We start from the raw sequence: 25951 nt of genomic DNA on the forward strand, positions 1-25951 counted from the left end.
AGATCGGCGTTACACCCTCGCGGTGTACCTGCGTCACGCGCCGTTTGGCTGCAGGCACGTTGTGCCCCGAGAAAAGACGACGCCGCGCCACGCGTATGTATATTGCATGCCGACCTGCGCGAGCGGTGGGCGAAAAGCAAGAGTGGCTGGGTCAGCGCAACGACGGAGGATGCAGCCGCACGCAGGTGATCCACTAAAACCGAGACGCGTGTTATACATAAAGAGACAGTAAGCAGCAGAAAGGTCGGGAGGGTGAACCAGTGGCCAGTGGTCGTTAGTAGCATGTAGCAGTACGTCGCAGTAGGTTGTTAGCAGTAAATCGCGTCCTTTTTTTTATTACTTCAGTGCGAATAGAACGCTGCGGGCGAGCCAAAGTCCTATACTTGCAAGAGCTGGATTAAGAGCATTACTCGCGCTGAACTGACGGAGTATGCAGCTTATTCAGGAGCATGCGAAGGGTATTATTATTTATGAGAGACCGAAGCATCGCAACCACTTCAACGCAAATCACCATGCTATGGGACTTTGGTGTCACGGCGCTCCGCTGCAGACAGCGCACAGTGCATACAGTGTTCACTCTCTCCCTCCGTTATATTCCCCCTTTTCTCTGCAACCCCAGTGTAGGGTAGCAAACTGGACGCTCGTCTCTGGTTGACGTCCCTGCATTTCCTCTCCTTGATTTCTCTGTCTCTCTCCCCGTAAGAGACACTTGTTAGCTAGATTTTATCTCTCTTTGTCGTGCAGCTTGTATACGTTTACATGAATAATAATAATAATAATAATAATAATAATAATAATAATAATAATAATAATAATAATAATAATAATAATAATAATAATAATAATAATAATAATAATAAAAGCAGTGACTGAACATCAATTGCGCACTACAATGTCAGCTGTGCATAACGGTCATTACGCCTTGCTGCAAAGAGAAATTACCGCCTATCACAGACGACATCCCCGATTTCTACAACCTTCGAAATGTCCACACAGGAAAGGGAGCCTTGTTAGGTGCCGAAGTTTAGGATTTGTGAAAAGCCCGTCTGGAGCTTCGATTACATGGACTCGATGCAACGGGAGCGAGTCAGGAGACGAGCTGACTATATACAGCCCTACTCCATCGCGTTGGGTTGGGCGAGTCAACCCGCTCCTTGCAGGTGCATGGAGTGACTCAGGTCCCCTCGACGCTTGCTCAAGCCGACCCGCCAGCATTTGTATGAACCCAATGACCGACTTTCTGCCCGACAAGCCAACTCGACCCAACTTTTGCGAGGGTCACGTAAACGTGGCTTGGTAGGGGATGACCAAAGCATAGTCACGCATAAACAGGGACACCGATCGCATAGGAAAACCACAAGGTTAATAGAAAAAACGATCTATATCGAAACTTAGCACCCGCTAGCTCTTTAAGTATGCGATAGCGTATTTCAAGATTGATGATTGTGACGCTCCGACAGCTGCTCGAGCGTGGTGGCGCACGGTTGACCTTGCACAGCTCATTTATCAAAGTGCGGTTTCTATACTTCGCGAATATCTTACAAACTTGCTATTTCGTGCGCGGTGTGACACGTTCGCATACGCTCAAAAACATCCGTTGTTCTGTTAGATACCTCCAAAGTGTGTCAAATCCGCGTATAATGCTATCGCATTAAATGAGAAGGTTCCCACGCGGGAATCGAAGCGTCATTCGTTCTTAGTGCTTTTTAGTTTTCTTACGCGGCAAGTATCACGCTGGTGCTAACATATGGGGCAGAAACGTGGAAGTTAACAAAGAAACTCAAGAACAAGTTAAGGACAGCGCAAGGAGCGACGGGACGAGAAATGTTAGGCCTAACGTTCAGAGACAGGAAGAGAGCGGCTTGGATAAGAGAGCAAACGGGGATAGTCGATATCCTAATGGACATTAAGAGGGAAAAAATGGAGCTGGGCGGGCCATGTAATGCGTAGGATGGTCAACCGGTGGACCATTAGAGTTACAGAATGGATAACAAGAGAAGGGAAGCGCAATCGAGGACGGCAGAAAACTAGGTGGGGCGATGAAGTTAGGAAATTTGCAGGCGCAAGTTGGAATCGGCTAGCGCAAGACAGGGGTAATTGGAGACCGCAGGGAGAGGCCTTCGTCCTGCAGTGGACATAAAGATAGGATGATGATGCTTGCCGTCTTTACAAAAATGTGCCCACTCGAGCTCATCGAAGAGGGGGAAGATACAGCAGGCACGCGAACACCTATACAATGAGCACTTTATCCGCGGCGTTCACGTTGAGCCGGTGGCTGATTCAAGGAGAGCGAGTAACCATGGCAACCGACCTGAGGCGGAGGTGCCGTCCATTATATTCCGACCACGGAAGGCTTTCTCCTTCCATTCCGCGCGGTCCTGCCCCTTTGTTTAGCCCCGAGGCTGAAGCAACCATGGCGCGTGTGTGCACAACCGTGGGTTGAATGTGCGTGTATAGAGAAACACATATGATGAGAGTCGAGAGTTGCGGCACGACGCCGCGTATAGACCGCCAGGTTTGGACGAAGAAGCGCCCACAGAAAGACGACGCGGCTTCTCGCGTGGGAGGTTCTTGGCAAACAAGTCCATTTAGTTTCAGATTTGGTATACCACACTTGGACTGCTTAGAAGATAAACACAGTATATATAGCCTGTGGGATGCAACACCTGTCGTGCACACACGTGCAATGTTTGCTTGGGCGGTTTAAAAGATAAGCTCAGTATCATCTACAATATGGCCTGGAGGATTCTTGGCAAACAAGTCCATTTAGTTTCAGATTTGGTATACCACACTTGGACTGCTTAGAAGGTAAACACAGTGTATATAGCCTGTGGGATGCAACACCTGTTGTGCACACACGTGCAATGTTTGCTTGGGCGGCTTAAAAGATAAACTCAGTATCATCTACAATATGGCCTGGAGGATTCTTGACAAACAAGTTCGCTTAGTTTACGATTTTTGATCCGAGGCTTCGACGGCTTGATTAATTTTTTAAAAATATGTATGGCCTACTAAAAGGTATGGCGTGAAGTTCCTCGCGTAACTTGCTGCGTTCCTAGTAACATTACAGTTAGTAAAGCCAACCAAAGGCTATAAAATCAAACGAAATCAAACTAAAGAGAATTAAAAAAGAAGCCATATCTTGCTAACATTTGCTATCACGAGAGAGAAAAAAAGGAATCACTTTATTGCACGCGATAGCATTCAACGATAACTTGCTGCTTATCAGGCTTTTTTCTCGTATATTCAAATTACAATCCGACGCTATCCAAGTCTGCAGGTTGTGGTTAAGTCGTACTTTACGATTTTGCTGACGAATGTTAGTTTCAGATATTCAATTTTGTTCACTAACGCCTTGCGCCACGCGAAGGGCCTGCGCGGTCCGGGTGGTTCGGGATGATGTGGTTCAGGAAGATTACTTCCGCCAACGACGCCGGCGAGCCAACGCCGACATCGACGCCGGATTTGCTGCGACACGGGGCCCTTAACGCTGTCGCGTTAATAATCCATCAAAGGCCTCAGTTCCGAAAGAAAACCCCTGACTTAAAATGGACTCATTTATTAAGCATAAAAGCTTGGCTGATAACTAGCTGTTACATTATCCTGAATTACCATGTCGATATCACTCTGCAGCCATCGGCTATGGCATTCTCCCGCTGAGCTCATGGTCGCGGATTAGATTCCCGGCAACCGCGACTGCATTCCGACGGGAGCAGATTGCAAAGACGATCGTCCATTTAGATTTAAGTGCACATTAAGGAAACGCCACATGATCCAAATCAATCCGGAGCAGTTCATTACGGCGCGTAACGTACAGCAAAAGTGTTGCTTCGACATGTTGGAGCCAACCAATTAATCAAGTAATCACATCACTCACTCACCTTACTCATCACTCCCTCACTAACTCACACTCACTAACTCACATTCACTCACTAACTCACACTCACTCACTAACTCACATTCACTCACTAACTCACACTAACTCACACTCCCTCACTCACTAACTCTCACTCACTCACTCACTCACTCACTCACTCACTCACTCACTCACTCACTCACTCACTCACTCACTCACTCACTCACTCACTCACTCACTCACTCACAGTTCCTGCAACGTATCGCATGTCGGCGAGTCGTGGAATGACTGCGATCTTGTTCGGCGTTCCGGGTGTTTCCTCCGCGGCAGCGACACAATCTCCTGGCGAAACCGGCGTCGCAAGGCTGGACGCGAAAAAAAATAGTGCACCCGACTCGGGCGTCGGAGCGTGGGAAAGAACAGCCGTTGCGCGTATCCGGCAGAACACAGAAGGCGCGCCGTAAACAGGGGTGTACAAAGCGCGCTAGGGGTATTTTCGATCTGACCTTCGTTTCGACTTACGACAATCAGTGCCCACTATAGCTTCTATATAATTTAGTTCCTTATCCCCGCAGTCTGCCGAGGCAGTGAAATAAAAGCCGCGATGACTACTTGTCGCATTATGCGACTATCGCATTATGCAGTGATCACGCATGCACTGATAAGCCTTCATATCTCGAAATCCTTTCAAAGACAAAATAAAAGAAATATATTTTGGAATATGATCTCCTGTAATATAATATCATGGCGAACCAATAATGTATCATATGTTTGGCCAGAGGCGGCTCAACGTTCCCTGCTTCCGTGGAACGCAAGGCAGCAGGCAGTCGACATTACGCTCGCGAGGAAGTCGATATCACGTAAGTGAGAAGTATGAATTCGTCCAAGGAAAACGCAGCTTAATATAGACGGCAAACTTAAAGGCAAATTTGTATCTTCCCGATTAGAGTAGCCGGAAGCATGGTGCGTCTAACCTCTCCACTTAGACTAGCTACGAGAGCTACAATAATTGAAGAGGGGACGCAAAGTATACCGTCTGAAGGCTACCGTATGACTCGCAATGATTATGACTAAGATACGTGCGACTATATACAATATCACTACTACCGTATAGGCTACCGCACGTAAAGACTACCGTGTGAATCAGTATATCGTTTCTAGATGATGCCCCAATTCCTAGCGCGTGGTAAGCTTCTGTTCAATCACATTTTGGTTGTTCTGGGCGTAACGTACTTGGCCTTAGTTTTCCAAGTTATTTGAAGCTAGCGTGTGCTTACAGTTAGTTTTATGCTTATTCTCTACGTTTCTCTCTTCATACGCAGTGTTGTGTTTGCCAGTATTCTATGTTTATTCGGACTCATTAAGCGCGACCCGGTGGGGAAGGAGGGGGGGGAGGAGGGGGGGGAAGTGAACGCCATCACAAGCTCCGCGAGATTAACATCGACTGCAACGTTAACAGCAGAGCCACCACTACCAAGGTCCTTAGCTGACTCGCAAGAGGAAGCACAAACGGGATAAACTGAGCAGAAGAGTTTGAACGGTCCAGCCAGAGAAGAAATCGCCTGGGCAGAACGTGAAGGAAATAACGTTAACCATAAAGCGCGTCTGCGACGGAAAACGAAGGGAGGAAAAAAAAAGAAAAAAAAAAAAAAAAGAAGAAAAACCTCGGAGCACTTCTCGAAGTCCACCACACGAACAGTCACGCTTTGTGAAAGAGCGCGCAGCTCAGTTAACGCTTTCTATTTTCTTATCTTTTCTTTTTTTCTTCCCCACATAAACGGGGAGGCACGCAACGCAAACACCTCTATAGACACGGCAGATTAACGTTTCAAGGCGCGGCGCTGGCCTCAGCGAAGCGCTCGATCGTTCTTCGACGACCACATGCGGGTACTAAAAATGGACGAAATGACAGAACGAGGAAAACGCGAAAGCCACTGCCAAACGGCCACAAAAGCCGCCAGCGGTATCGGCACCGTCTCGCACTATATCCTCAACCTCGAAAACTTCACGCAGTGTAAAGAAAGCTGCTCGTCCGCTATCAGCCACCATGACGCCACGTTTTTACTATAACGGTCTCCAGAACGACGAGCGTAGAGTGCGCCGCCCTGCGGCAGAAAACGGCGCCATTTCAATGATGATTGCCGAAGTGACCTTTTCACACCATGGTGTAATGAGGACGCTTATTTAGTTGTTGTTTTTTCCCGACAGGCAAAAGAGTAGTTCGCATACGAGCACGCGATGTGTTCGCTTTGTTCTATTATTATTATTATTATTATTATTATTATTATTATTATTATTATTATTATTATTATTATTATTATTATTATTATTGAACGGAGCAGGCTTACATCTCGCTTTTTCAGTGACATGATGCAATAAGAGACGGTGAATTTAGTGGCACTGGCTGCACCTCGTCGCATGGCAAGACAAAACGAAATCACAAAATGTGTCTAAGAACACTGCATACAGTACGGACAGCACGAAACCAAAGTTCTGCACCAGAGTATCCAGGAAGCCACAGAAGAAAACCCATGTGCAGTTTCTCGTCTTGAATCAAATCTTACCGTACTATAAGTTATTACCGCACATTCCAAGGTGTGCAATAACGTTAAGACTAAGTTCTGTACCAATATGGCGAGAAGAGCTTGTTGGTCGACCTTAATCGACGAACGACTTAGCAAAAGCAACAGAAATGAAACGCCACAGCAGCAGGACGAGCCCGCTCAAAATCTTTATCGAGTTCGCCACCAGTCGGTTTCTAAATTCTTCAAAGATGAGATCATGCGATGCTTCTTGACCCCGGTCATGCGTAAAACGCGGATTCAGGGCACAGTGACCATACACTGGTGTAAACGAGAACCGGGACAAAGGCTAATACATTAACCCCCGCAAATCCTTCCGTGGGTGGCCCCGCAAGAACGGGGCGATTATAAACAGATTAGCGTCAAACAATGAGCGGCTTTCGTTCTATTCCCGAAACACGTGGCCGGTTCTTGCTTCTAGTTACCTGACGGGAGCCACATACAATCAGTGCCAAACTTCACGGGTCGAGAATTCCGAGCAGTTCCCGCGCGCATAGTCGATAAAAAAAACATACACATCAATATGTTGTTTCTCGCGTGATAGTACAGATTGGAATCCAGATAACCAGACTGCGTCCCCCATGATGCAAAAATATTGATATTCTTTTTCTCAGGTGCCGTTGTCTTTTGACGCCGACTGTACCTTTGTTTGTACTGCACGGAATTGGCGTATATAGAGCAATCGCGAGGTGCGCTTCTGTGGCACAGAATAGCGATGGGCGGGCCTTGCGTTATATCGACTCGCTGTCGAACGTCTATGCGCGCGCTATACTCCGCCTATATAGTCGGAAAATCTCTCGGAAAAGAAATGATGAAGGACCACGCCAGCAGGCTGTGCGTATGTTCGCCCAGCTGGGGCCATCCATTCTTGCGAGCGTGCGTGCGTTCGTGCGGCGGTTACGGGAGCACGGGAAAAAAGAAAGAAAGAAAGAAAGACGGAAGAAGAATGACGGTAAACGACGAGCACAATGACAGCGCGCAGCATGTTCTCGACGCTGAAAAGCCTCCCACGGAGCGCAAGCACATATTGAGAGTGTACGACTCCGCGGGCGAAGCTCGAAAGTGTGTGAGCTTGCCCGTATAGCGTTTTGGGCGCGCTAGATGAGCACGGGAAGAGCAATCCGGGACTATTCCGTCCGATTTCTTTTTTTTTCTTCTTTTTTTTGATGTTATCGTGTCGATCGAGTGATGTTATGGCGCTGAGAACCGGCGCGTTTTCTTTCTTCAGCATTACCGTGCGGTTATATGAAGATGTACTGCACCGGTAGACGGCCCAAAACGTCACTAGAAACCACAGGAACCGTGTTGAAGGCGCCAGGAAATGACACAAACACGAAGGCCCGTTCTCTTAACCTCCGTCTTTTTTTTTTTCCAACTTATTTTCCATTAGCAGTATAAATAAATAAAATGGGTGATCAAATGAGTCTGCTATGATGTCGCTTGTAGATTATAAACGCTCGGTCGTTGGTGGTTTACTTACGAAACGCATCTTCGACATTCGAAACACTGCGAATAAGAATGCCTAAGTGAAATTTCAACTGAAATTTCATCGCAGATATATAATTTAGGAATACCCTCATCTGACCGGATTACAGCTCAACGAGATAATTGCTTTCCAAGTCGTTTTAATTTTGATTATTGACTGGTATATACGTTACGAACGTGGACGAAAAAAAATATTTCGTGTCACGGTTAGGTAAGGTTAGGTTACGTTAGGTTAGGTTAGTGTCACGGCTACACGCCTGCAGGGCGCATCTATATATAGATGTGTGCGGAGAAATTGCCGTTTGTCTCATGTTCCTCGTCGTAAACACCGACTCTCTTGGAATAAAAACAACAGATCAAGTTGTAACATTGCGTGGCCAATTCGTATGTTGACGCTGCATCCTGGAAGTTCCATGTCTAGAAGAAGTTGTAGCTGGGCTAGCTCGTAATCCGTCTCGGAAGCAGCTTTATAGAGCGCAAGAAAACACACTCATCTTCGATCGCAGTCGCACTTGAGTGAAAAAAAAAGGGGGTCGTTTCTTGGGTGTGTTTTGTGTGCGAGTGCGCGCGTGTAGGCGAGTGGTGCTTTCTTTCGCTTCGAAGCTGTTGCGAAGCTAAATTTTCGCGTTAATTTGCGGTGTTCGAAACTCACTTAAACGAGTGCTTTTCATCTCCTTGAAACGGCGCAAGGGCCAAGATCAAAATATATCAGTGTCGATTTGCATGAAACCTGACAGAAAGAAAGCGCTTAAACCCATTAGATACAGCTTTACACGCATCCGATTTCACATCCGGGATAAATATTTTATGCAGTCACTATTGAGTTCATTTTGTGAAGGATTTCACGAAGAAAACCTGCATTAGTATGTATAGGGTTGAGTGTTTCTAGTTTTTATATCTTCGAATTCCGGCGTACTTTCTCCCGGTTTTTATTTCCGCCCGATCGGTTCTTTCCGTTAGTCGTTACACTGTATGACATCTATAGTAACAGCCGTAGTTAGCATAGCTATAACAGTCGTTACATCGTATAGCATCTAGTAGATTTTAATAATGTTTCCTTCACTGCACAATGTTTGCGCACTGATCTCTGGGTATTATGACGACCACCCTGCTTTCACTTACTGACATGTTAAAGAGGAGATGTTGGCTCGCGAATACAACGCCGACGACTTCCAGTCTATTGAACATAAAGTGTTCTACTATACACTTACGCATATAGTTTGTCTGGATAAATAAATTCGTTGCAGCACACGCACACGCAACAACATAACAATGTAAATGTCAAAACAATGAAACATTACAATGACTCACTCAAAGCGAGAGTGCGAGCAAGGACATTGATGTGATGTGCAGCGACACTAACACGTAACATATCGAGACGAAAAAAAAAAAATACAAATACCAGTCATAAGAACACAACACTTATTTATTTAGATATTTATTGAAGACGACCGCGTACTATATCGTAGTGTATCTTTCGTGAACACCGCACCATGAAGCGTCTTCCCGCATCAATACAGTCCTAAGAGGTTATTAATTTCGCGAGACATGCAAATATTGTCGTGAATCGCCGAAAAATAATCTATTACAAGGCGATACGGTGCTCTCAAAGGTTAATTAGACTGCCGGATTGTTACAGGAAACGCAGATAAAAGCTGTCTCAGGGTAAAAAATGCATTCTTCCAAATCCTCAACGGGCAAGCTGGAGGTGATACAATCTCATTTGATTTCATTTGATGTCACTGGAACGGCGCAGGGCCTGCATTAAACATCGTTGTTCTTGTCGTTGCCTCGAATCATTCCATTCTATTCTTCCCACTCCTTTTCTTCCTGCTATTCTACGTCTTCTTCACGCTTGCGGACATGAAAATGCATTTGCCTACATGTCATGATGTAACAACATGCCTGTAACAACACCATGACTGTTGCCACCTATACCCGTCTCTTTCAAAAACTACTAGCCCATGTGTTGCATATCATGAGCCTCGTAGACTTTTTTTTTCTATTTGAGCAAGCGTATTTAGACGTGCGCATTGCAGGTACTTTATAATGCAGAAGAAAATGTACCATTTGCTTTGCATGAGCGGTTCAGCGCCGAGTGAGCAGTTTCGCGGTGCTATTCGAGAGCGGAACGGGTGAATGACAGGAGCACGAAGATTGCAGCGAGCTTGATGAAAGGTTTCTGGAATGGAATCGCCCAGCTTATTCAAATTGCCACAACGGAATTTGTTCGATTTGGCTTGAAAATGGGCAACCATTCGCGTCACTTGTCTTCAGCTTAGAGACCCAGCAATCACAGATACAACTTTATCTCTCTCGAAACCTCGCGCAGTTGTCTGCTGCCGTGTAAAGCAAGAAACTATTTTTGCTTGTGTGTCACAGATGTTGACGCCCTATTTGGTGCGTTCCCCCAAGTCTCACCCACCTCCTCCTGCCCCTCCCGCCCCCCTCTCCCTTGATGGGGTCTGCCACGAGGTTAAACTGGCATTTCGCCCATGTTTCGTGGTATTGGTAATTCGAGGGGTGGTACCATAGGTGTAATTTTGCGAGGTGTGGGAATGCGCTCGTTTGTAGCCTTCGGAGGGTGTGCTCCTCTATTCTGCTAAGCTTCGTGTGTGGTGTAGAGAAGATTCTTAGATCTGCCCCCGGTGTAGGTTTCTAACTCGCAAAATTTCACAGCGAAGGCTGAATAGGAAGAAACGTTCGACGCCTCTCAAAGTCGTCTGAAGTGGGCCGTACGATGACCTGTCGCCGCTATATATATAGCATATGGCAGAAGTCTGCGTCGCGTCGCGTTTAAGCTAGCAAAACCAAGAAACTGCTCACTTTATTATTATTTTTTTTACCCGCATCAGGCTCCCACGATCGACACCAAGGTGAAAGAGAAAGATAATGACCTTTAGGTGGACAGCCGAAGAATGCTCATATAAAACCACAAGTTCATTCGTTCATTTAGTACTGTCTTGGTAGCAACAGCGAATTTTCGTCTGACACGGCTTACGAACCAGTTTCAGCGGAAGCTTTTCTACCACCCCCTTCGCTGGCGAACTATAGCACCCGGGACCACGCGTCTGGAGGCGCTATTATACTACGTGCTGCGAAGCTGCACGAACGGCCGCCTGACGGACAGAAACTTGGAAGACCGCGATCACGCCATTGACGTTGTCACGGTCTTGGGAGAACGTAAGCTTCGCGCTACATGCGCAACGGGGAAAAGAATACGGATTAACTGTCTCTTCTGTATCGCCCACGGCAGGAGTCGGTAAAATCGCGCACCACTTTCACCGACAGGAGCGTTATGCCGGACGCAAAGAAACAAACAAACGTGCAGCTAAAGGTGAACCAAACGTTGCTTCATAAACAACAACAACAACAACAACAACAACAACAACAACAACAACAACAACAACAACAACAACAACAACAACAACACCCGATAAGATGCAAAATAAGTTCAATTAGGCAAATTCAAATAACACTATGAAGCTGGCTGAGTACATAGCTAAACCGTGCGTGGAAGGTGGGCCATTTGCACATTTTAAGCGCGCGCCGTCACGCCATTGGCGCTCCCTCCTGTGTTTGTTACAGCGCTAGGAAAGTGTGGGGAGGGAAGGGTAAATAAAGCGCGGATTCTCCATGAATAATCGACGCCGATGCGCCATGGTCGTTTCGGGCCAGCCACATGAGGCCGCCCCCTTTTCCGCCGCCCCGGGCCCATACATAATGCATGCGCGCTTTTTCTTGGTCCCGGCCGACCGCAGTGCACACACCGGCTGGCAGGGCGCGAAAGAAAGGAGTGCGCAGCGCGTTGTTACTCTAGAAAGGCGGGAAATCCTAACTATCCGAAGCACTCGCGACGCGCGTCAACGCGACTAATACAACGAGACGGAAACCACATGGGGCCGCATTTCGCGCGTATCACCGTCGTCGCTGCATCTAGTTTCGCGAATTCTGACGGACGCGCTGTGTAGTATATATGCCAGAGCTCTTTTCAATCAGGTGTATGCCTCAGAAGTGCGTTGAACTAAGTTGATACGGATTCACTTCCATAACACAGCGCGACGGCGACCACCAGAGCAGTGGTGGTCGTGGCGGTGATGATGATCGACGATGATGACGATCGATTATGATAGTCATATGACATGGCGATACGAGCACGCCCACTGAAACGGAGCGCCCCCCCCCCCCCAAAAAAAAAATAAGAAAAAAAAGAAATAAACTTGTCTTTTCTGCAGGTCTGTTGACTGTCCCTTTACTGCACGGACAACAAAACAAGCTATATTGTGTAAGACGGCACTTTCTCGGGCACAAGAGAGAGAAAAAAAAAGTGGATCCACGAAAGCACTACAAACGAAACCAAACAGCATTTCCTTCGCTAATTCTTTCTTTCTTCTTTCTTTTTTTTTTTTTTTTTTTTTTTTTTTTTTTTCGGACGGACACGCCGAGTCGAGCATATTCAGCTAGCAAACGCGTCGATGCACCGAAGCGCTGGTTCATTTCGTTGATCGCTGCTGGCGCGTTCGGTTAAATAACCCGCGCAGACGGTCAACCTACTAATTTGGAAGCGCAGTTGCAGCGACTGGTACAAGCGAGAAAACCGTGTGCGTTCAACGACGGCTGAAACGGCGTCCCTGAAACGTATAGGCTTTCTTTGTTCTTTTTTTTTTTTTTTCCATCAACAGGCGCATTGCGTGCCCAACAACTCCCCTCCTGGATCTCGAACTTTGTTCGAACGAAGATCGACAAATGAAGAAAGGAGTGAGAGAGGGAAGGAGAAGAAAGAAAGGGAGACAAAGCATGGGAGCCAGTCAGAAGAGGCAACCCTTTTGCTGCTATCCTACACAGGGGAACGAGTGTGCTGTCACCGAATGGAGATGCCTGCTTAGACCTTCCATCCATTTAAGTATGAATGGCTGGCTCCTGCTTCAAACATTAAAGACTTTATGGCATTCGCCCGGGTTTCCTTGATGGAGTGGACTGTAGCGTTATTTGTTGATACCAACGTTTCGGCAGGGATATCTTATTTGCTTCAACTTATTTTTATTTCTGATGTAGAATAGGCAGCTACAAAGCAGGTGAAAGCATCATTTGCCTCGATATCTGAAATGTACAACAGCATTAGACAGCAGTTGAGCCTTCTCTGCCGTGTGTTACGAATTTATAGACTACTGCATCAGGCCCTCGCCGCTAGCAGCACCTCGTTTATTCATCATGCTGGAAAATAAAAGCCAGGCCCTTTGTGTTTCCACTCGCTCTGTATAAAATTGTCTCAAACTCTGCTAGCTGCTTATTGTACCGTGCACGACAGCGCACCGCAACCTTTCACAAAAGTCTGTGACATCGTGCATTCTTTGTTTCGAACTTGGAAAACATGACGGAAAAAAAAAAAGCGGGAGCGACCTATACGCCTGAACGATTTAACATATATCAAAAGAGTCAGTTGTTTGTGTTGTTATAGACGCTTTAAATCCGAGAGGGGCAAACATTTGAGGTAAACTTCAGCCGGCAATGGGAAGCGGCTCTTAGCTCACGTGCCATTCGGATGCGCTACGTCGGGATATTGAAATGTCAGGCGCACGCCTATTCATCATTTATACTGCGCTAGTTTTTTTTACATCACTTCTTTTTTTCTTCTATCTCTCTCTCTCTCACACACCCGGCCACGCAAACGTACACACACGCGCACACACGCATACGCACGCGAGAGAGAAGAAAATCATGCTGGCCAATTTCTGAACACGTCAATCATAAAATCGAAAGACGGAGTGGCTGCAAGAAAGACAGTCGGAAATAAACGACAAACGCTCGCTTGCGCGTGGCCGCAGCTAAGCACCCTCATCGATCAACACGAACACTCCTCCATTCGTTCTCATGCGTTAGATTCACCAGACATTTCCGCGGCATTGTTAAGTTTTTGAAGGTCAAGAGTGGTAAAAAAAATAAAGTTGCGAACTGAACTACAGGAACGCGATCGCGATCCCTCGGATTTTCACATGTCCGTCTTTCTTTTCTTCCTTCCTTTTTCCTTTCTTTTTCGACATTTTCTTGCCAATAGGGAATCGCTATCTCTCAGAGCCCGCACTTCTACGCAGAACGGACGGTCTAAAAAGCTTCTCACGCACTCACAAAGCACACCCATACATACGTGTCAGGCTAAGCACGTGACGTCAGCGTTGTGAAGAAACGACAGCGGTAGCGGCCGGCGAGCAAAATGCCAACTACCAAAACATACCCAGAAGCTTCCTTCCTTCTTTCTTTTAGATGCGAAGCATCTTATGCTCGGGGCTATGTCACTCCCTCCCTCCCTCCCTCCGCCGTGCGGCGTCCACACCCCTACTGCGCATGCGCATCCTCCTCCGCCTCCTCTCCTCTCCTTGTCTCATCTCCTCTCCTCTCGGCATTCCTCCTCTCCTTTCCGACGCTCCTCTCCTGATTGCGCAACGAATGGCAACACCTGCGGCTCCGCGCGCTATAATGCGAAGCAGCTTAGGTTAGAGACGCGACGGTAGGCGCCCCAGAGGCACCGGCAACAGTCACCAACGCCGCGCGCATTCGGTGCGAACGCGCGCAAAACGCCAAAGGCGTCGACAACAGTTCTGCGCGTTGCTGGTGCTGCTACATGTGCAAGTTTATACAGCTGATAAAACTACCTTGAGTCGACCCCATGGCTGCTCATACTACTCAGGGTTCCCCTACGGGAAGATGGTGTAATTTTTTTCTTTCTTTTCTATTTCCTTCCCCTTCTTCTTCTTCTTCTTCTTCTTCTTCTTCTTATTTTTATTGTTATCGTTGTTAAACGTTCTTGTTTCACATAAGAATGAGAAGGAAGAAAAGTTTGTCAGTTCTCGCTTGAAGGGCGAAGCATCGACGGCGATAGCAAGTCATCGGACTATTACACGAAGTAAGGATCCTCGTTTCTTTTTGGCCAGCATAGAGTTGCAGTGACCATTCGTTTTCAAACTAAGCAACCTTTACGTCGCGCGTCCACAAACATACGTGCTAACAGAGTTCATTCGGTGACCGCGCGCACTCGAGGTCACAACGCTGGCGTGGTTACGAGCGCCGGCAAAGGCAACGCTCGTGATTCTCCCAAAGCGTACGACGGCGGCTACGACGGTGTGAATTCGCCGCGAGCGTCCGTATAACTCATATCGCAAAAAAATTACTAGGGGTCCCTTATGCTACAACTAAGACGACTTGAAAGCGAAAGCCAGAGCGCTCAATGACACCCCGATCACATTTCTTTTTTTTTTTTTGCTGAGTCAGCATCACTCTGAAACCACAATTTACAGTCATTTCTTGCGTCGCCATGTTTTTTTTTTCTTGCAAGTCACCCTTCCTATGGCTCACAAAACTCGAACCGTGACTCAGCGCTTTTTTTTTTGCTCAGTCACTCTCACTTGGACCCTCAAAATCTCAGATATACTTCATAACCACTTGATTCCCTCTTAATTCACAGTTGATTAACGATTCACCCTGTCACTACTTGGTTCACCTTCGTTCGCTCTATCATCTCGGTTTTATTTCCATCACACTTGGTTTGCTCTACTACTCCAAATTTCCAATTTTGATCACTCTTGACTGACCCTATCACCACTTATTGACCTTCATTCACTCTTAATTCACTCTCACTTACTCTTCATTATCTTAGCTCACTCTATCTCATCAGTACCTTTCGCCTCACTCGTATCACCCAACTAAACCCCTTTAATTCACCACCAATTCACTCTTAATTCACAATCAATTCACTATTAATTCACCTCATTCCCCTCTATGTATACCTATTATCACTTCAGTTCACTTGCTTAATCCTTCTTCAACCCTTAATCGCGGTTTTGTGCGCATTATCGCCTCTTATCCAAAAGGACCATTTCGTGTCGACGACGCGGTTTTGCAAATGGCCTTGAAACGGAGACCTCCCCATGAGACATATAAGGCTTTTGCATTAATAACATCGAGCTATCGGATCCGTTTACGATTCACAATCATCGAAGAAAAGCGATTCGGGGAGTTTTCTTGTTTCGCCTATATAATATGCCCCCAAGACGACTTCCCATTCCTCCAACACTGACGCCAACTTATAGGGGTTCAGAGAAGAGGGTTTCGCAGGAGCAATTAACCAGTCTATAGACTGCTTTAGTATTTCTCTTTTTAGTGTCACTTTAAGAAGGCGGGCCGTCAACAATCGTCGGCGGGCGACTTTTGCGCGGCCGCTTACAGGGTCGAATCCGCGCCGGCATATCGACGTATCGAACTCGGGCGGACATTGCAGCCTAATGAGGCGAACGCGCCCCCCTCATTGTGTCGGACCAAAGGGTTCGTGCTGAAATTCCCGTACAGCTCGGCAACGAAAACCAATGAGCGGGGGATGTATGCGTTCAGCGCAATCGCTCAATAACGTCGACGACTTCATTACCATATAATCCATACAATACGTGTTTGCTTTTTCATTTTCTTTCTATCGTCCTTTTTTTTATCGATATCGAGTATGTAAGAGAATTCTGGTCGATCGCAGAATGAATGAATGTCTCGTTCCAGAATACTACTGCGCTTTGACCACGCTACAACGGCAAGACACTCTCACCCATTCATAAAAAGCACAGCAAAGCAACCCGACCGGGATTCTCCCTCACTTCGCAGACCGCAGTGATTGCTGCGACAAAATTACAAATGCGTGTGACGGTGCTGGTGCCCCGGCGTCGCATACAACAAAAGCGCTACTCATGTTCTTGCTGGAAACAACTACCATTACCTATGGCGTATTTGCGCGCGGTGCGTGCCTGTACATGCATGTTTGTATTTGTGCTCGAGAGTGCATGTGTATGTACGTGTGTGTGGTGTGTGTACGTGTCTGTACGCGTGTGTCTGTGCTCGTGAGTGCATCTGTGTGCCTATATGCTCGTGACTGCATGTATGTTCGCGCGCGTGTGCGTGCGTGAGTCAAATTTTCAATTTCCTGCCCTAACCACCTCCGCCTCGCTCAGCTCCATTTACAGCGAACCGCGTTCTTCCTATCCTCCTATTTGGAATAAGTGCGGCTTCTCACACGCAGCGTGGCTCGCCCGCGAACTAAAGCTGCTGTATACACCGCGAGCACTCAAGAACATCTCGACAGAAAGGGAGCTCGTCTTTGCTCGATCAGTAGTTGTATCTGGGGCAGCATCACAATTCGCCGACGCTCTGTCAATGCGCGCACGCTACCCTGCAGAAACCGTGAGGAAAGCGAACAAAGCTTACGAACCAAAAATGACAAGGCAAAAGAGAGAGGAGAATATCTGAAGTGCGGCGCAGCTCTGCGAAAAAAAAAAGAAAAACGATGTTAGAGGGAGAACAAAGCATATACACCGAAGAAGGCAGCGGCGAAATACTAAGAGGTGGCTGCAGCGCCTCGCGGCGTCCAATTATGGGAGTTTCGGTGGGTTGCCGGTGTTCCTTAGCCTCCTTCCTTTCTTTGTCGCCTCCTGTTCGCTGCTTCATCGCACTGTCGCTCTCTCTCTCTTTCAGATTTCCTCTTTTGACCACTCTCCCTCACCCTTCCCAACCCCCGAACCTGGAGCTCCGGGCGCAATTCTTTTCTTCCCTCCAGAAGAATCGGAAGAAGCGCTTCTTCTACTCCGACGCGCGGATGAAGGTCTTCTTCCGCAGAAAGCGACCAGAGAAAGCCTCTCGAAGAAACAGGCCGCCCCCGGAAAGATAGAATGTGAAGGAACGGAGCACGCAAGAAAGCAAGAACGATAGTAATAACGAAAAGGAAAGGAACAGTACGGTAAAGAACGTGCCACAAAACGTCTCAGCGATCGTATATACTCCTACCTCAACCTCTCCCTCTCTCTCTGTGTCTGTCGGTCTCTCATGTTTTACTTTTTCTTTTTCTTTGCCATCCTCCAGTGCCGTGCCTTGCTTTTCCTAGTAGGCAAGCGAGTGCTCGCCTACAGCTCTGCAAACGGCTCGCAGATGGCTAACTTCAGCGAGCTCGAAAGTAGACATCGAATGCGCTGTGGGCGCCACGCGGGAAGCGCCGGTGCAGTGATAGAAGGAACGAGCGAGCTCGTAATGTGGAGGAGCGCGAAATGGGCTGCAACAAAAGAAGGGAACGCGACTCAGAAGGCAAAGCCGACCGGCAAGGCGCCATTAATGAGACGCCGGCAGCGGCAGTGAGAAAAAAAATACGAATATTTTAGCAACCGGGACACGAAGCCTAGTACTATTGGGATTTCGAGCCTGTACTACAGTATATGCGACAAACATATGTAGCAGTACGATTCTACTGGCTGGGGTCGCAATCATCTCGAAAGTTCAACCTAGCTTCCTCGGATCCCGCGTTCCGTAAAATTTTGACGCCGACTGTGCGTACAGTGTGTGTATGTTAAAGAACGGGACATCGATTTATGATTCACGAAAGAAGAGGGTTCTGAGTATAGGCCAGTCAAGACATTTCACCAGCGAGATAAGAATCCGTGCGCGGATGGAGCTTTTGCATTGGTATCGCTTCAGGGTTCTGCTCTGTTCTGCATCACACGTGGGTTGCTGTAAAGAGATTGAGCGAAAGAGTACCTCAGCTACTCCATTTCTCTGTGCTGTACAGCAAAAATGTTTGAATAGATGATAACGCTAGAATAAATAAATGAATGAGAAAACTGACAAACAAACGATTACGGAGAACAATGCTGAAACGGGCTAGTTCACTTGACGTTTGACCACGCCACTAACTGAATAATATACACACTTTGTAGTCCTCATCAATATTTGCAAGCTTCCTCCACGCATACCTCGGATGAACGTCAATCCGAGCCTGTATGTATTGCGTACGCAAAATACTGAAAATACGGAACGCGAAATTTTGAGATAATCGGCCATCTCGAAAGGAACGAAGTTTCGGAATCCATTTCCTCGGTTGGTTAAAACATGAATTAAGGAGTTTAACCTAGGAGTTCACTTTCTTCAAGCAGTTACTAGTCTCTTCCGCCTGATATCGATGTTTTTCTCGGTTATATGTACGTACTTTTCTTCGATCGATTGCCCACAATACAGTGTGCAGAGACAATCGCTCTCCGTCGTGCTGAACCAGTTGGATGACCAGCCGTTATCGGAAGAAACAATTCTGCAACATCGACGCGACTCAACATCGCATCAGAAGGCCGTGCAAGCGCTCCTGCGGTTCCTGAAGTCCACTGGCCTGTGTGAACGTCTGTGACTGGAACGCCTCCTTTGTTACCAATGCCTGTGTGTTTTTTTTTTTCCTCTGTTTTTTTCGCTCTCTCTCTCTCTCTTTGCACTCTCTCCAACCCCTTTATCCCCCACCCCAGTGTAGGGTAGCAAACCGGAAACTGACTTCTGGTTAACCTCCCTGCCTTTCCTCTCTCGCTTGCTCTCTCTCTCTCTTCGATTGCATTCTTACGCCCGTGTTCTGATGTGAACTGGTTGTTACTGTGCAGTACACATGCGCGAGGTGAAGTGTGTTCGAGCTTCTGTCACACTACGAGATATTTCGTAGTCCAGTTTTTCCGATCCAGTTTATTTTTTCTCTCTCTGTTCTCAAGTTTTATGTCATTTGTTTCGAGCATCTCTGATCTCTTCCGAAATCGCCTATATTGCGCACATTGTTCGTATGCTTGTGCTATTCCGTATCATTTCCACATTTCATTTAATAGAACATTTAGTGGCCATTCCACGTTCCCTGCTTTCATTGTCAATTGGCTTGATGCGGTTGTAAATAACCAAAAAACGAGCCCGTTGGCTCCCCGTATTCTTCTTGGTCACACATACTCCTTCCTAATTGGGACTGCTGACTCCACAATATGCAACCACTTAGCAGTGGCAGACTCTCGAGGCCCTCCTTGGCCACTGCACCCACTCAGGCATCGAACGTGAGCCTCTTCGGAGCGTGCTCAACCAAGTGGGCGGCCTACTCTCTACAGAGACAAAGATCCTGGGTGCTTTGTCTCACTCGTATCATCAACTCTCAAAGACGCGCATGCTCTGATGACTTTCTCGATATCAACGGACGTGAGAAGAGGCTTATATAAATACACAGGATGCACTGCATGTGCCCGTGAACTCTCTCTCCTATTGCCTTTCCTTTCCGTCTTCCAATCTCTCGTCCCCGTTTCCCAGGGAAGGGCAGCCAACCGGCCCGTCCGTATTGTTAATCTCCCTCCGCATTCCTTGTTCTCCCACGCTCTCTCTTGTTCACACAAATGTGGAAATATGAAACACGTAGGCTCTGTTGCGAACAGCCTGTCGGCACGGAAACACCGACAACGTCCCCTTATAGTACGGAAGCGAAAATAGCGCGAGGCCGGCAAGTAACAAAGCCCCAGAGATGAATGCGAGAGAAGACGCGTGGAACGAAAAACGATATTTCAAAAAAATGAAAGTACAAATGGTACGAAGACGAGCAGGTGTTTCATTTTCGGTTTCGGGTTCCATCGTGGCCCGCGGCCAGCCAACGCGATTGCCCGCAAAAAAGAAAGAAAGGAAGAAAGGAAGGAAGGAAGGAAAGGTAAAGGAACACGGAGAGCTATACAGCTCGGTAAGCCCTGCAGGGCGCTCGCGCTAAATGGGTTCCAGGGGTCGGCGCGGGCAGGCAGGTCCCATGCAAATAAGCCGAGGCACTTACGCACAAAATAAAAGAGAGCGAAAGAAGAGCGAGTGAAGACGCAGAAAAAGAAGAAGAAGAAGCAGAGTGCCCCCGAGCACTATTCGAAATTGTCTGTCCTGGCTTCTCGTCTGCAGCACGCCGCGGCTCGGCCACCGACGGTTGCGGAGGGCAGCCGCGCGCCCGAGAAGGAGACCTGTAGCTGCGGCGCTGGACTTGCCCGCTAAGCTCAGCCTCGTACTCGCTATCCCCCGCTCACTCTTATCGACCCACTGTTGCCAGGAAGAGGCACGAGTAGGGGAAAAGAGAGAGAGAGAGAAAGAGAAGCAGCGATAACGGCGGCAGTGTTTTCACTGAAGGGTGAACTCGATAGAAGCGTGAAAGCAGTGCAACCCTAATTCGCATGTACCGCATAGCGAAGATCTTTCGATTACTTTTTTTTTAATCGATAGAGACTACCGTATTTTCTGTACCGAATACGTTTCGGAGGGAGGGAGCGGGGGGGGGGGAGGGGGGAGGAGCCATGCTGTGTCACAACGGCGGTCACCTGGTGCACGGTTTCTCTCTTTTGTTTCTTTCTACTGATATGAAGGAGGAGTCACAATTGTGTTTTTTTTTTTCTCGATAATGACAGCTTCGCTTTCTCGAGACAGTATAGTCCCTGACGGGAACTCACTCATTTCCACAACTGTGATCTCCTTCCTGGTCAACCATTTCCTCGATGACACAAAAGAGGAGCCGATTGCGTGGTGCTGTTTCACTGGAGGATTGAGCGAGAGAAACACTACAAATGAAATCTCAAGCAGAACACGCAGAGTATATGACGGCTGATGAAAGAGGGGGAAAGCCTAGAGTGTGCCACATTGGACAACAACACGCAAGTTCACATGTACCAATGAACGCGCGCGCGGACGCTTTTGATGGAGATAGAATTTTTTTTTTTTTTTGATAGAGAGAGAGAGAGAGAGAGAGAGAGAGTAAGCATGCTTTGATGGAGAGCTGATGCGTTTACATACCGTGATGACTACAGAGGGAGAAGCGCCAAGAGAAAATCGGCGGAAAACTTTCTGACGCTGTCGACCAAGTGAAGAACTACCACCGTTTTTAATGCGAGGCTGTATGTGGGTACCCCGGCAAATTTTCTGCGTCCGTGCGTGTTACACCGTCGCGTCGACGAAGACAAATTTTCGTCTCTAGAGCTAGTGTAATTCTGAGTTTCCGTGTAACAGAATTAGGTTTTCTCGTATGTTCAAATTACAATCCCATGCTATCTGCTGAGGTATTGGTGGTTCTCGCTTACATACACATGACAAGGCAAACTTTCCACTGATACGCAAGGTATCGAAAGGGCGTCAGCGACTATAACACGACCGAATTACGCGCCCGCCAGGCTTGATCACGTGACAAACGACTACGCTTATCGCGAGCAGAAACTCAACGACGCTTACGCAGCAAAGGAACGACTGTCAAGAAAGAAAAAAAAAATCAGGCAGACTCATTCGCGTCCCGATTATGGCGCCTAAACCATTTTCCACGCAACTACGCATTCCGGGAAACTGTGTCGTAAATATCTTGATTGCTACATTGAATGTCATGCAAAATAGCAATGACGTGTCAACAAAGGTGCATAATACGCAAAACGTCTTGCAGTAATGAGCTTAACTTAAGAAACGTTTCTGTCGGTCAAACGCATATAACGAAACGTTAAGGGCCAAACCAATGTTCATTCACAAATGTCACGGCACCGGAGCAGCTGCTTTATATAACAAAATATAGCACTCTGAACGGGCAAAGGACAAGAATAGTGAATAATATGCGAAGGTCATATATCGCTTGATCAACGCTCTTTTTGCAAGCGTGCTCCAGAGCGCGGAATCTGGTCAGATTGAATAAGAAGGCCAAACATTCCTAGCGCCGTTCTTTCAATCTTTCGTTCTTATATCGAGACAAATCTGCTCGCTTGGCAAACACCGGCCTCTAGACCGCGTAGCTGAGTTCAGAAAAGAACCATGTTAATATCAAATGCACGCATAAAAAAGAAGAATAACATCCGCTCATATTTGACAAAGCTGGAAATGTGCCGTCGGACATCACGAGATATTTCATTCTACTCGTTAAGGCTGCGCCTTCGGCGACAGCCCCTATTACATTTATTCTTCAACGCAGAGTCGAAATCCCCCCTTTTTTTTCAGTTATATCTTAGTGTCCGTTGTCGAAATTCGAGCGAACAATGATTACCTTCGCTCAAATTCTTGGTCCGTGAGTATAAAGAGTGCTCGAGTCCGCGGCTGCCGAAAGAACGGACTTTGAATTCGCCGGTCAGAGTGTGTTGTTTTAACGAAGCCCGGCAAGCTCGCCTTCATCTGCTTATCTTCAATTTAAATTTCGGGCCTTCAAGCTTTATTCCCTTGGCCCAGGATACGTACGCGTGCGCGTGCGACAGCTAGACATCACTTTTAGTAAAGCAATGAAGGGGGCTAGTTGGCGGGCGCTTATGATTGTATTGCGCTTAGTGTTACACTAACGAAAGACCTTAAAGAACGGACAAACAAGAACAAAATGTGGACGTACGTATACCGCCACGTACGTGCAGTTTTTATTCTTTTCAGATTAACCCTATGCGCAATACAATCATGAACAGACATCACTGTTTGTGTGTCCGAATGTTTGCAATGGACTCCAGTGCTTCTAAATTACAATATTTATTCAATTATTCTTTACTTTTATCTACAGCCCCCAAATGACCAATACATACGATTTCTATCCTTTTTTTGTTACCATGGGCCCTCTGAGTGCTGAGTTGTTTTGCATCAAAATGTACCGACACTTTGCGAGGCGATTGCTTGCCTTTCATGCCAGACCCGTCGACCACTATGTTTTCTTACGTTGCCCAAACGAACGTAACGACCGTAACATTGGCGAACGTCACCGTACACGATCGAGTACTGAAACAGAAGAGAGTGACGCTCCCAATTCTGCGCCAACCAATAAACAACCAATAAACGCCGCGCACGTAAGTACAAGCGTAAACACGCATAGTGCGTACTCACAGTATTCGTCGCTCCTCCATCTTGCGCAGCGCCTGGTCCCGCTGCAGCACCTGCATGATGGCGTCGCGCTCGGCCAGCGTCAGGTTGCTCAAGTCCAAATCCATCGCGCGCGCGGCGCTGGCTCCGAATGCCGTCAAAGTCCCGCCGCCGGACCCACCGGCGTCCGCGGCCGTCATGAACACTCGACCAGCGCCGGGCCCGCCGAGTGCCGACCGCGGCTGCTGAAGCCGAGCGGGACGCGGCCAGGCTCCGGCCGCCCTACCACCGCCGCCGTCTGAAGACGAGCCCCAGGCCGGCCTACGGTCCGCATCGGGGCCTCGCCCGCGCTGGGGGCCCCACGAGCCGCCGCCGTCGCCGCCGCGGTCGCCACACGCAGCCACGCGAGCGCCGCACCCAACCGCCACGCGCACGACGGCCGACGCCGCTAGCGAGGGTCCCGCTAGGCAGCCGGACGGGGCACAGCCGCCCAGGCGACACTCCAGACTTCTTCCAGCTCACGCACACGACGAAGCGCCCCCCGCTCTATACCGCGGCAACTCCCTCCAGCCGATGACTCTCGGCGCACGTCTGCGGCACAGGCCTCTAAGGTGAAGGGCGCGGCCACCAAACACACCGCTGTTATAGCTACAATCCGGGGAGCCGATAGATCCCCCGCCGATTGAGCGGCCGGCACGTCTTCCAACACCGACGCGTAAGCTCACAAGGAAGGGGCGCGAACACGACACACACACACCCTACTATAGGCAAACCAGCGAGCCCTGGAAGCGGCAGCTCACGGCACTCACCACACCACACTAGTACACGCCTGCGGTTCCTCTTCGTGCTCCGAGAGAAGTTCAAGTTTTCTCCGTGTGGGGGCTCTACTTAGACGACGATCGCCATGTCTGGTTTCGGGCGAGACTCCTCTGGCTTTCGCGAAATGAACAACTTCGCAAGCTGTAACAGACTTGTTGACTCACGCACCTTAGATGAGGAAGTACGTCACGGACCAGGAAAGGGAGCTGAACATCCGAAGGTAGTAAATCCACCGTAAGTCAAGGCGAAGATCCTATGGGCGAACGCCGAAGGCACTCCACACGCACCACCACAGTATAATCAACAGCACCACAATAACAATAACGACGGTAAAACAATTTCGAGGACAGAAATAGCAGGGAATAGCAGGGAATCACGATTTACAGCGATCCACAAACGTCGCCTTAAATATGTGCCTCGAGTCTTGCGGGCTTCTTAACTTCCGGTTGAGACTCGGTGCGCGCAAAGTAAGCGTAAAACTTTTCGCGTCGCTCGTCGGTCGCAGTTCTTCCGCCAGGTTTAGCGGCGACGGCAGATAATCTTCATTTACGAGCGTCCGTATACCCTGTGCGTTCCTTATACGTCGTTTCGTGCGCGCCGTTCGGAGACAGGTTCAACGGGCTTTCTCATTTGCATATCACCGCAGCATGGGGAGGAAAAATGACCCAGGCAGCCGAAGAAGAGAAAGACAACTCTACGCCGCTAGTCGCAAGTAATCCGGCCGTCGAGTTGGGCGCAAGTCGCAGTTTCGAACGTAGAGGCGGGAGCGTCGGGCTTGTTCGCAGGCAAAGGCGTCGGCCCGTGTAAGACACGCCGCTACTTCCTCGGTCGTTCCCCAGGTGGCGTCGCTAAGTCGCATGAGCTGCGCACTACACGTTGGCACTTCGAAGACTTCGGCACAAACACGAGCGGGCACACCGCGAAACGAGCCCAAGGCACAGGTTTGATGTCGAACTATAGACGTGACGAAGACGGCGGCGCCACGTCACTCCCACCGGCGACACGTCGCTGCTTCGCCTCTGGAACACAGTGGATCGTCGGTGCCTCGAGGCATCATGGTTTCCGACGCCCTCTGTCGGTAGCAGCTACCACCGGCTCACCTGTACGAAAGAAGAGGCGCACGACGATTAGCGGGGTTCTCAAGATATAACGCGTACGGCTTAATGATAATGATGACCATGATGATGATTTCTAATGGTACCCCTTTGAAATATGGCGGCGACAAACAGTTATTTCACCTATACTTCACCGACAAATAGTTACTGTACCTGTTGCAGTCTAGCATTTTGCGTATCTCGGGTATAAACTCTAGATTTTTCCCTCCCTTTGGATGGCACACCATCTAGGGTGAACATCGGATGCGCGAACGCGAGCTTTCTGGTTCTTTTTTTTTTCTCTTTCCCCCCACGGCCGGCGCCACCGCTGCCGCGGTTGCGCGCGCCATCTGGTGGCGGCGCAAGGAACCCAGCGGCGCGTGCCGGCGCGCGTCCTCCGCTGCGATTGGATGGCCTATTCGGCTAGATGAACAGGCAGGCCGCAGCACCCACGGTCACGAAACCGGGCAAGGTTCGCAAACAAGAGCTTC

The 25951-nt window shown here is 48.3% G+C and overlaps 1 protein-coding gene across 2 annotated transcripts in view; it reads right to left on the reverse strand.

The window, feature by feature from the left end:
- Window positions 1-25951, reverse strand: part of LOC119461145 (uncharacterized) — a 494611-nt gene that overhangs the window by 347316 nt on the left and 121344 nt on the right. For both annotated transcript variants that reach the window (XM_037722353.2, XM_049671791.1), the window contains one exon: window positions 23572-25466. In XM_037722353.2, the coding sequence (XP_037578281.1) occupies window positions 23572-23747 (176 nt within the window). In that variant the 5' untranslated portion in view covers window positions 23748-25466. Of the gene's footprint in view, window positions 1-23571; window positions 25467-25951 lie in introns of those variants that run through there.

The sequence above is a fragment of the Dermacentor silvarum genome, chromosome 8, assembly GCF_013339745.2.
Source record: "Dermacentor silvarum isolate Dsil-2018 chromosome 8, BIME_Dsil_1.4, whole genome shotgun sequence".
In the NCBI taxonomy this organism is placed as follows: Eukaryota; Metazoa; Arthropoda; class Arachnida; order Ixodida; family Ixodidae; genus Dermacentor; species Dermacentor silvarum.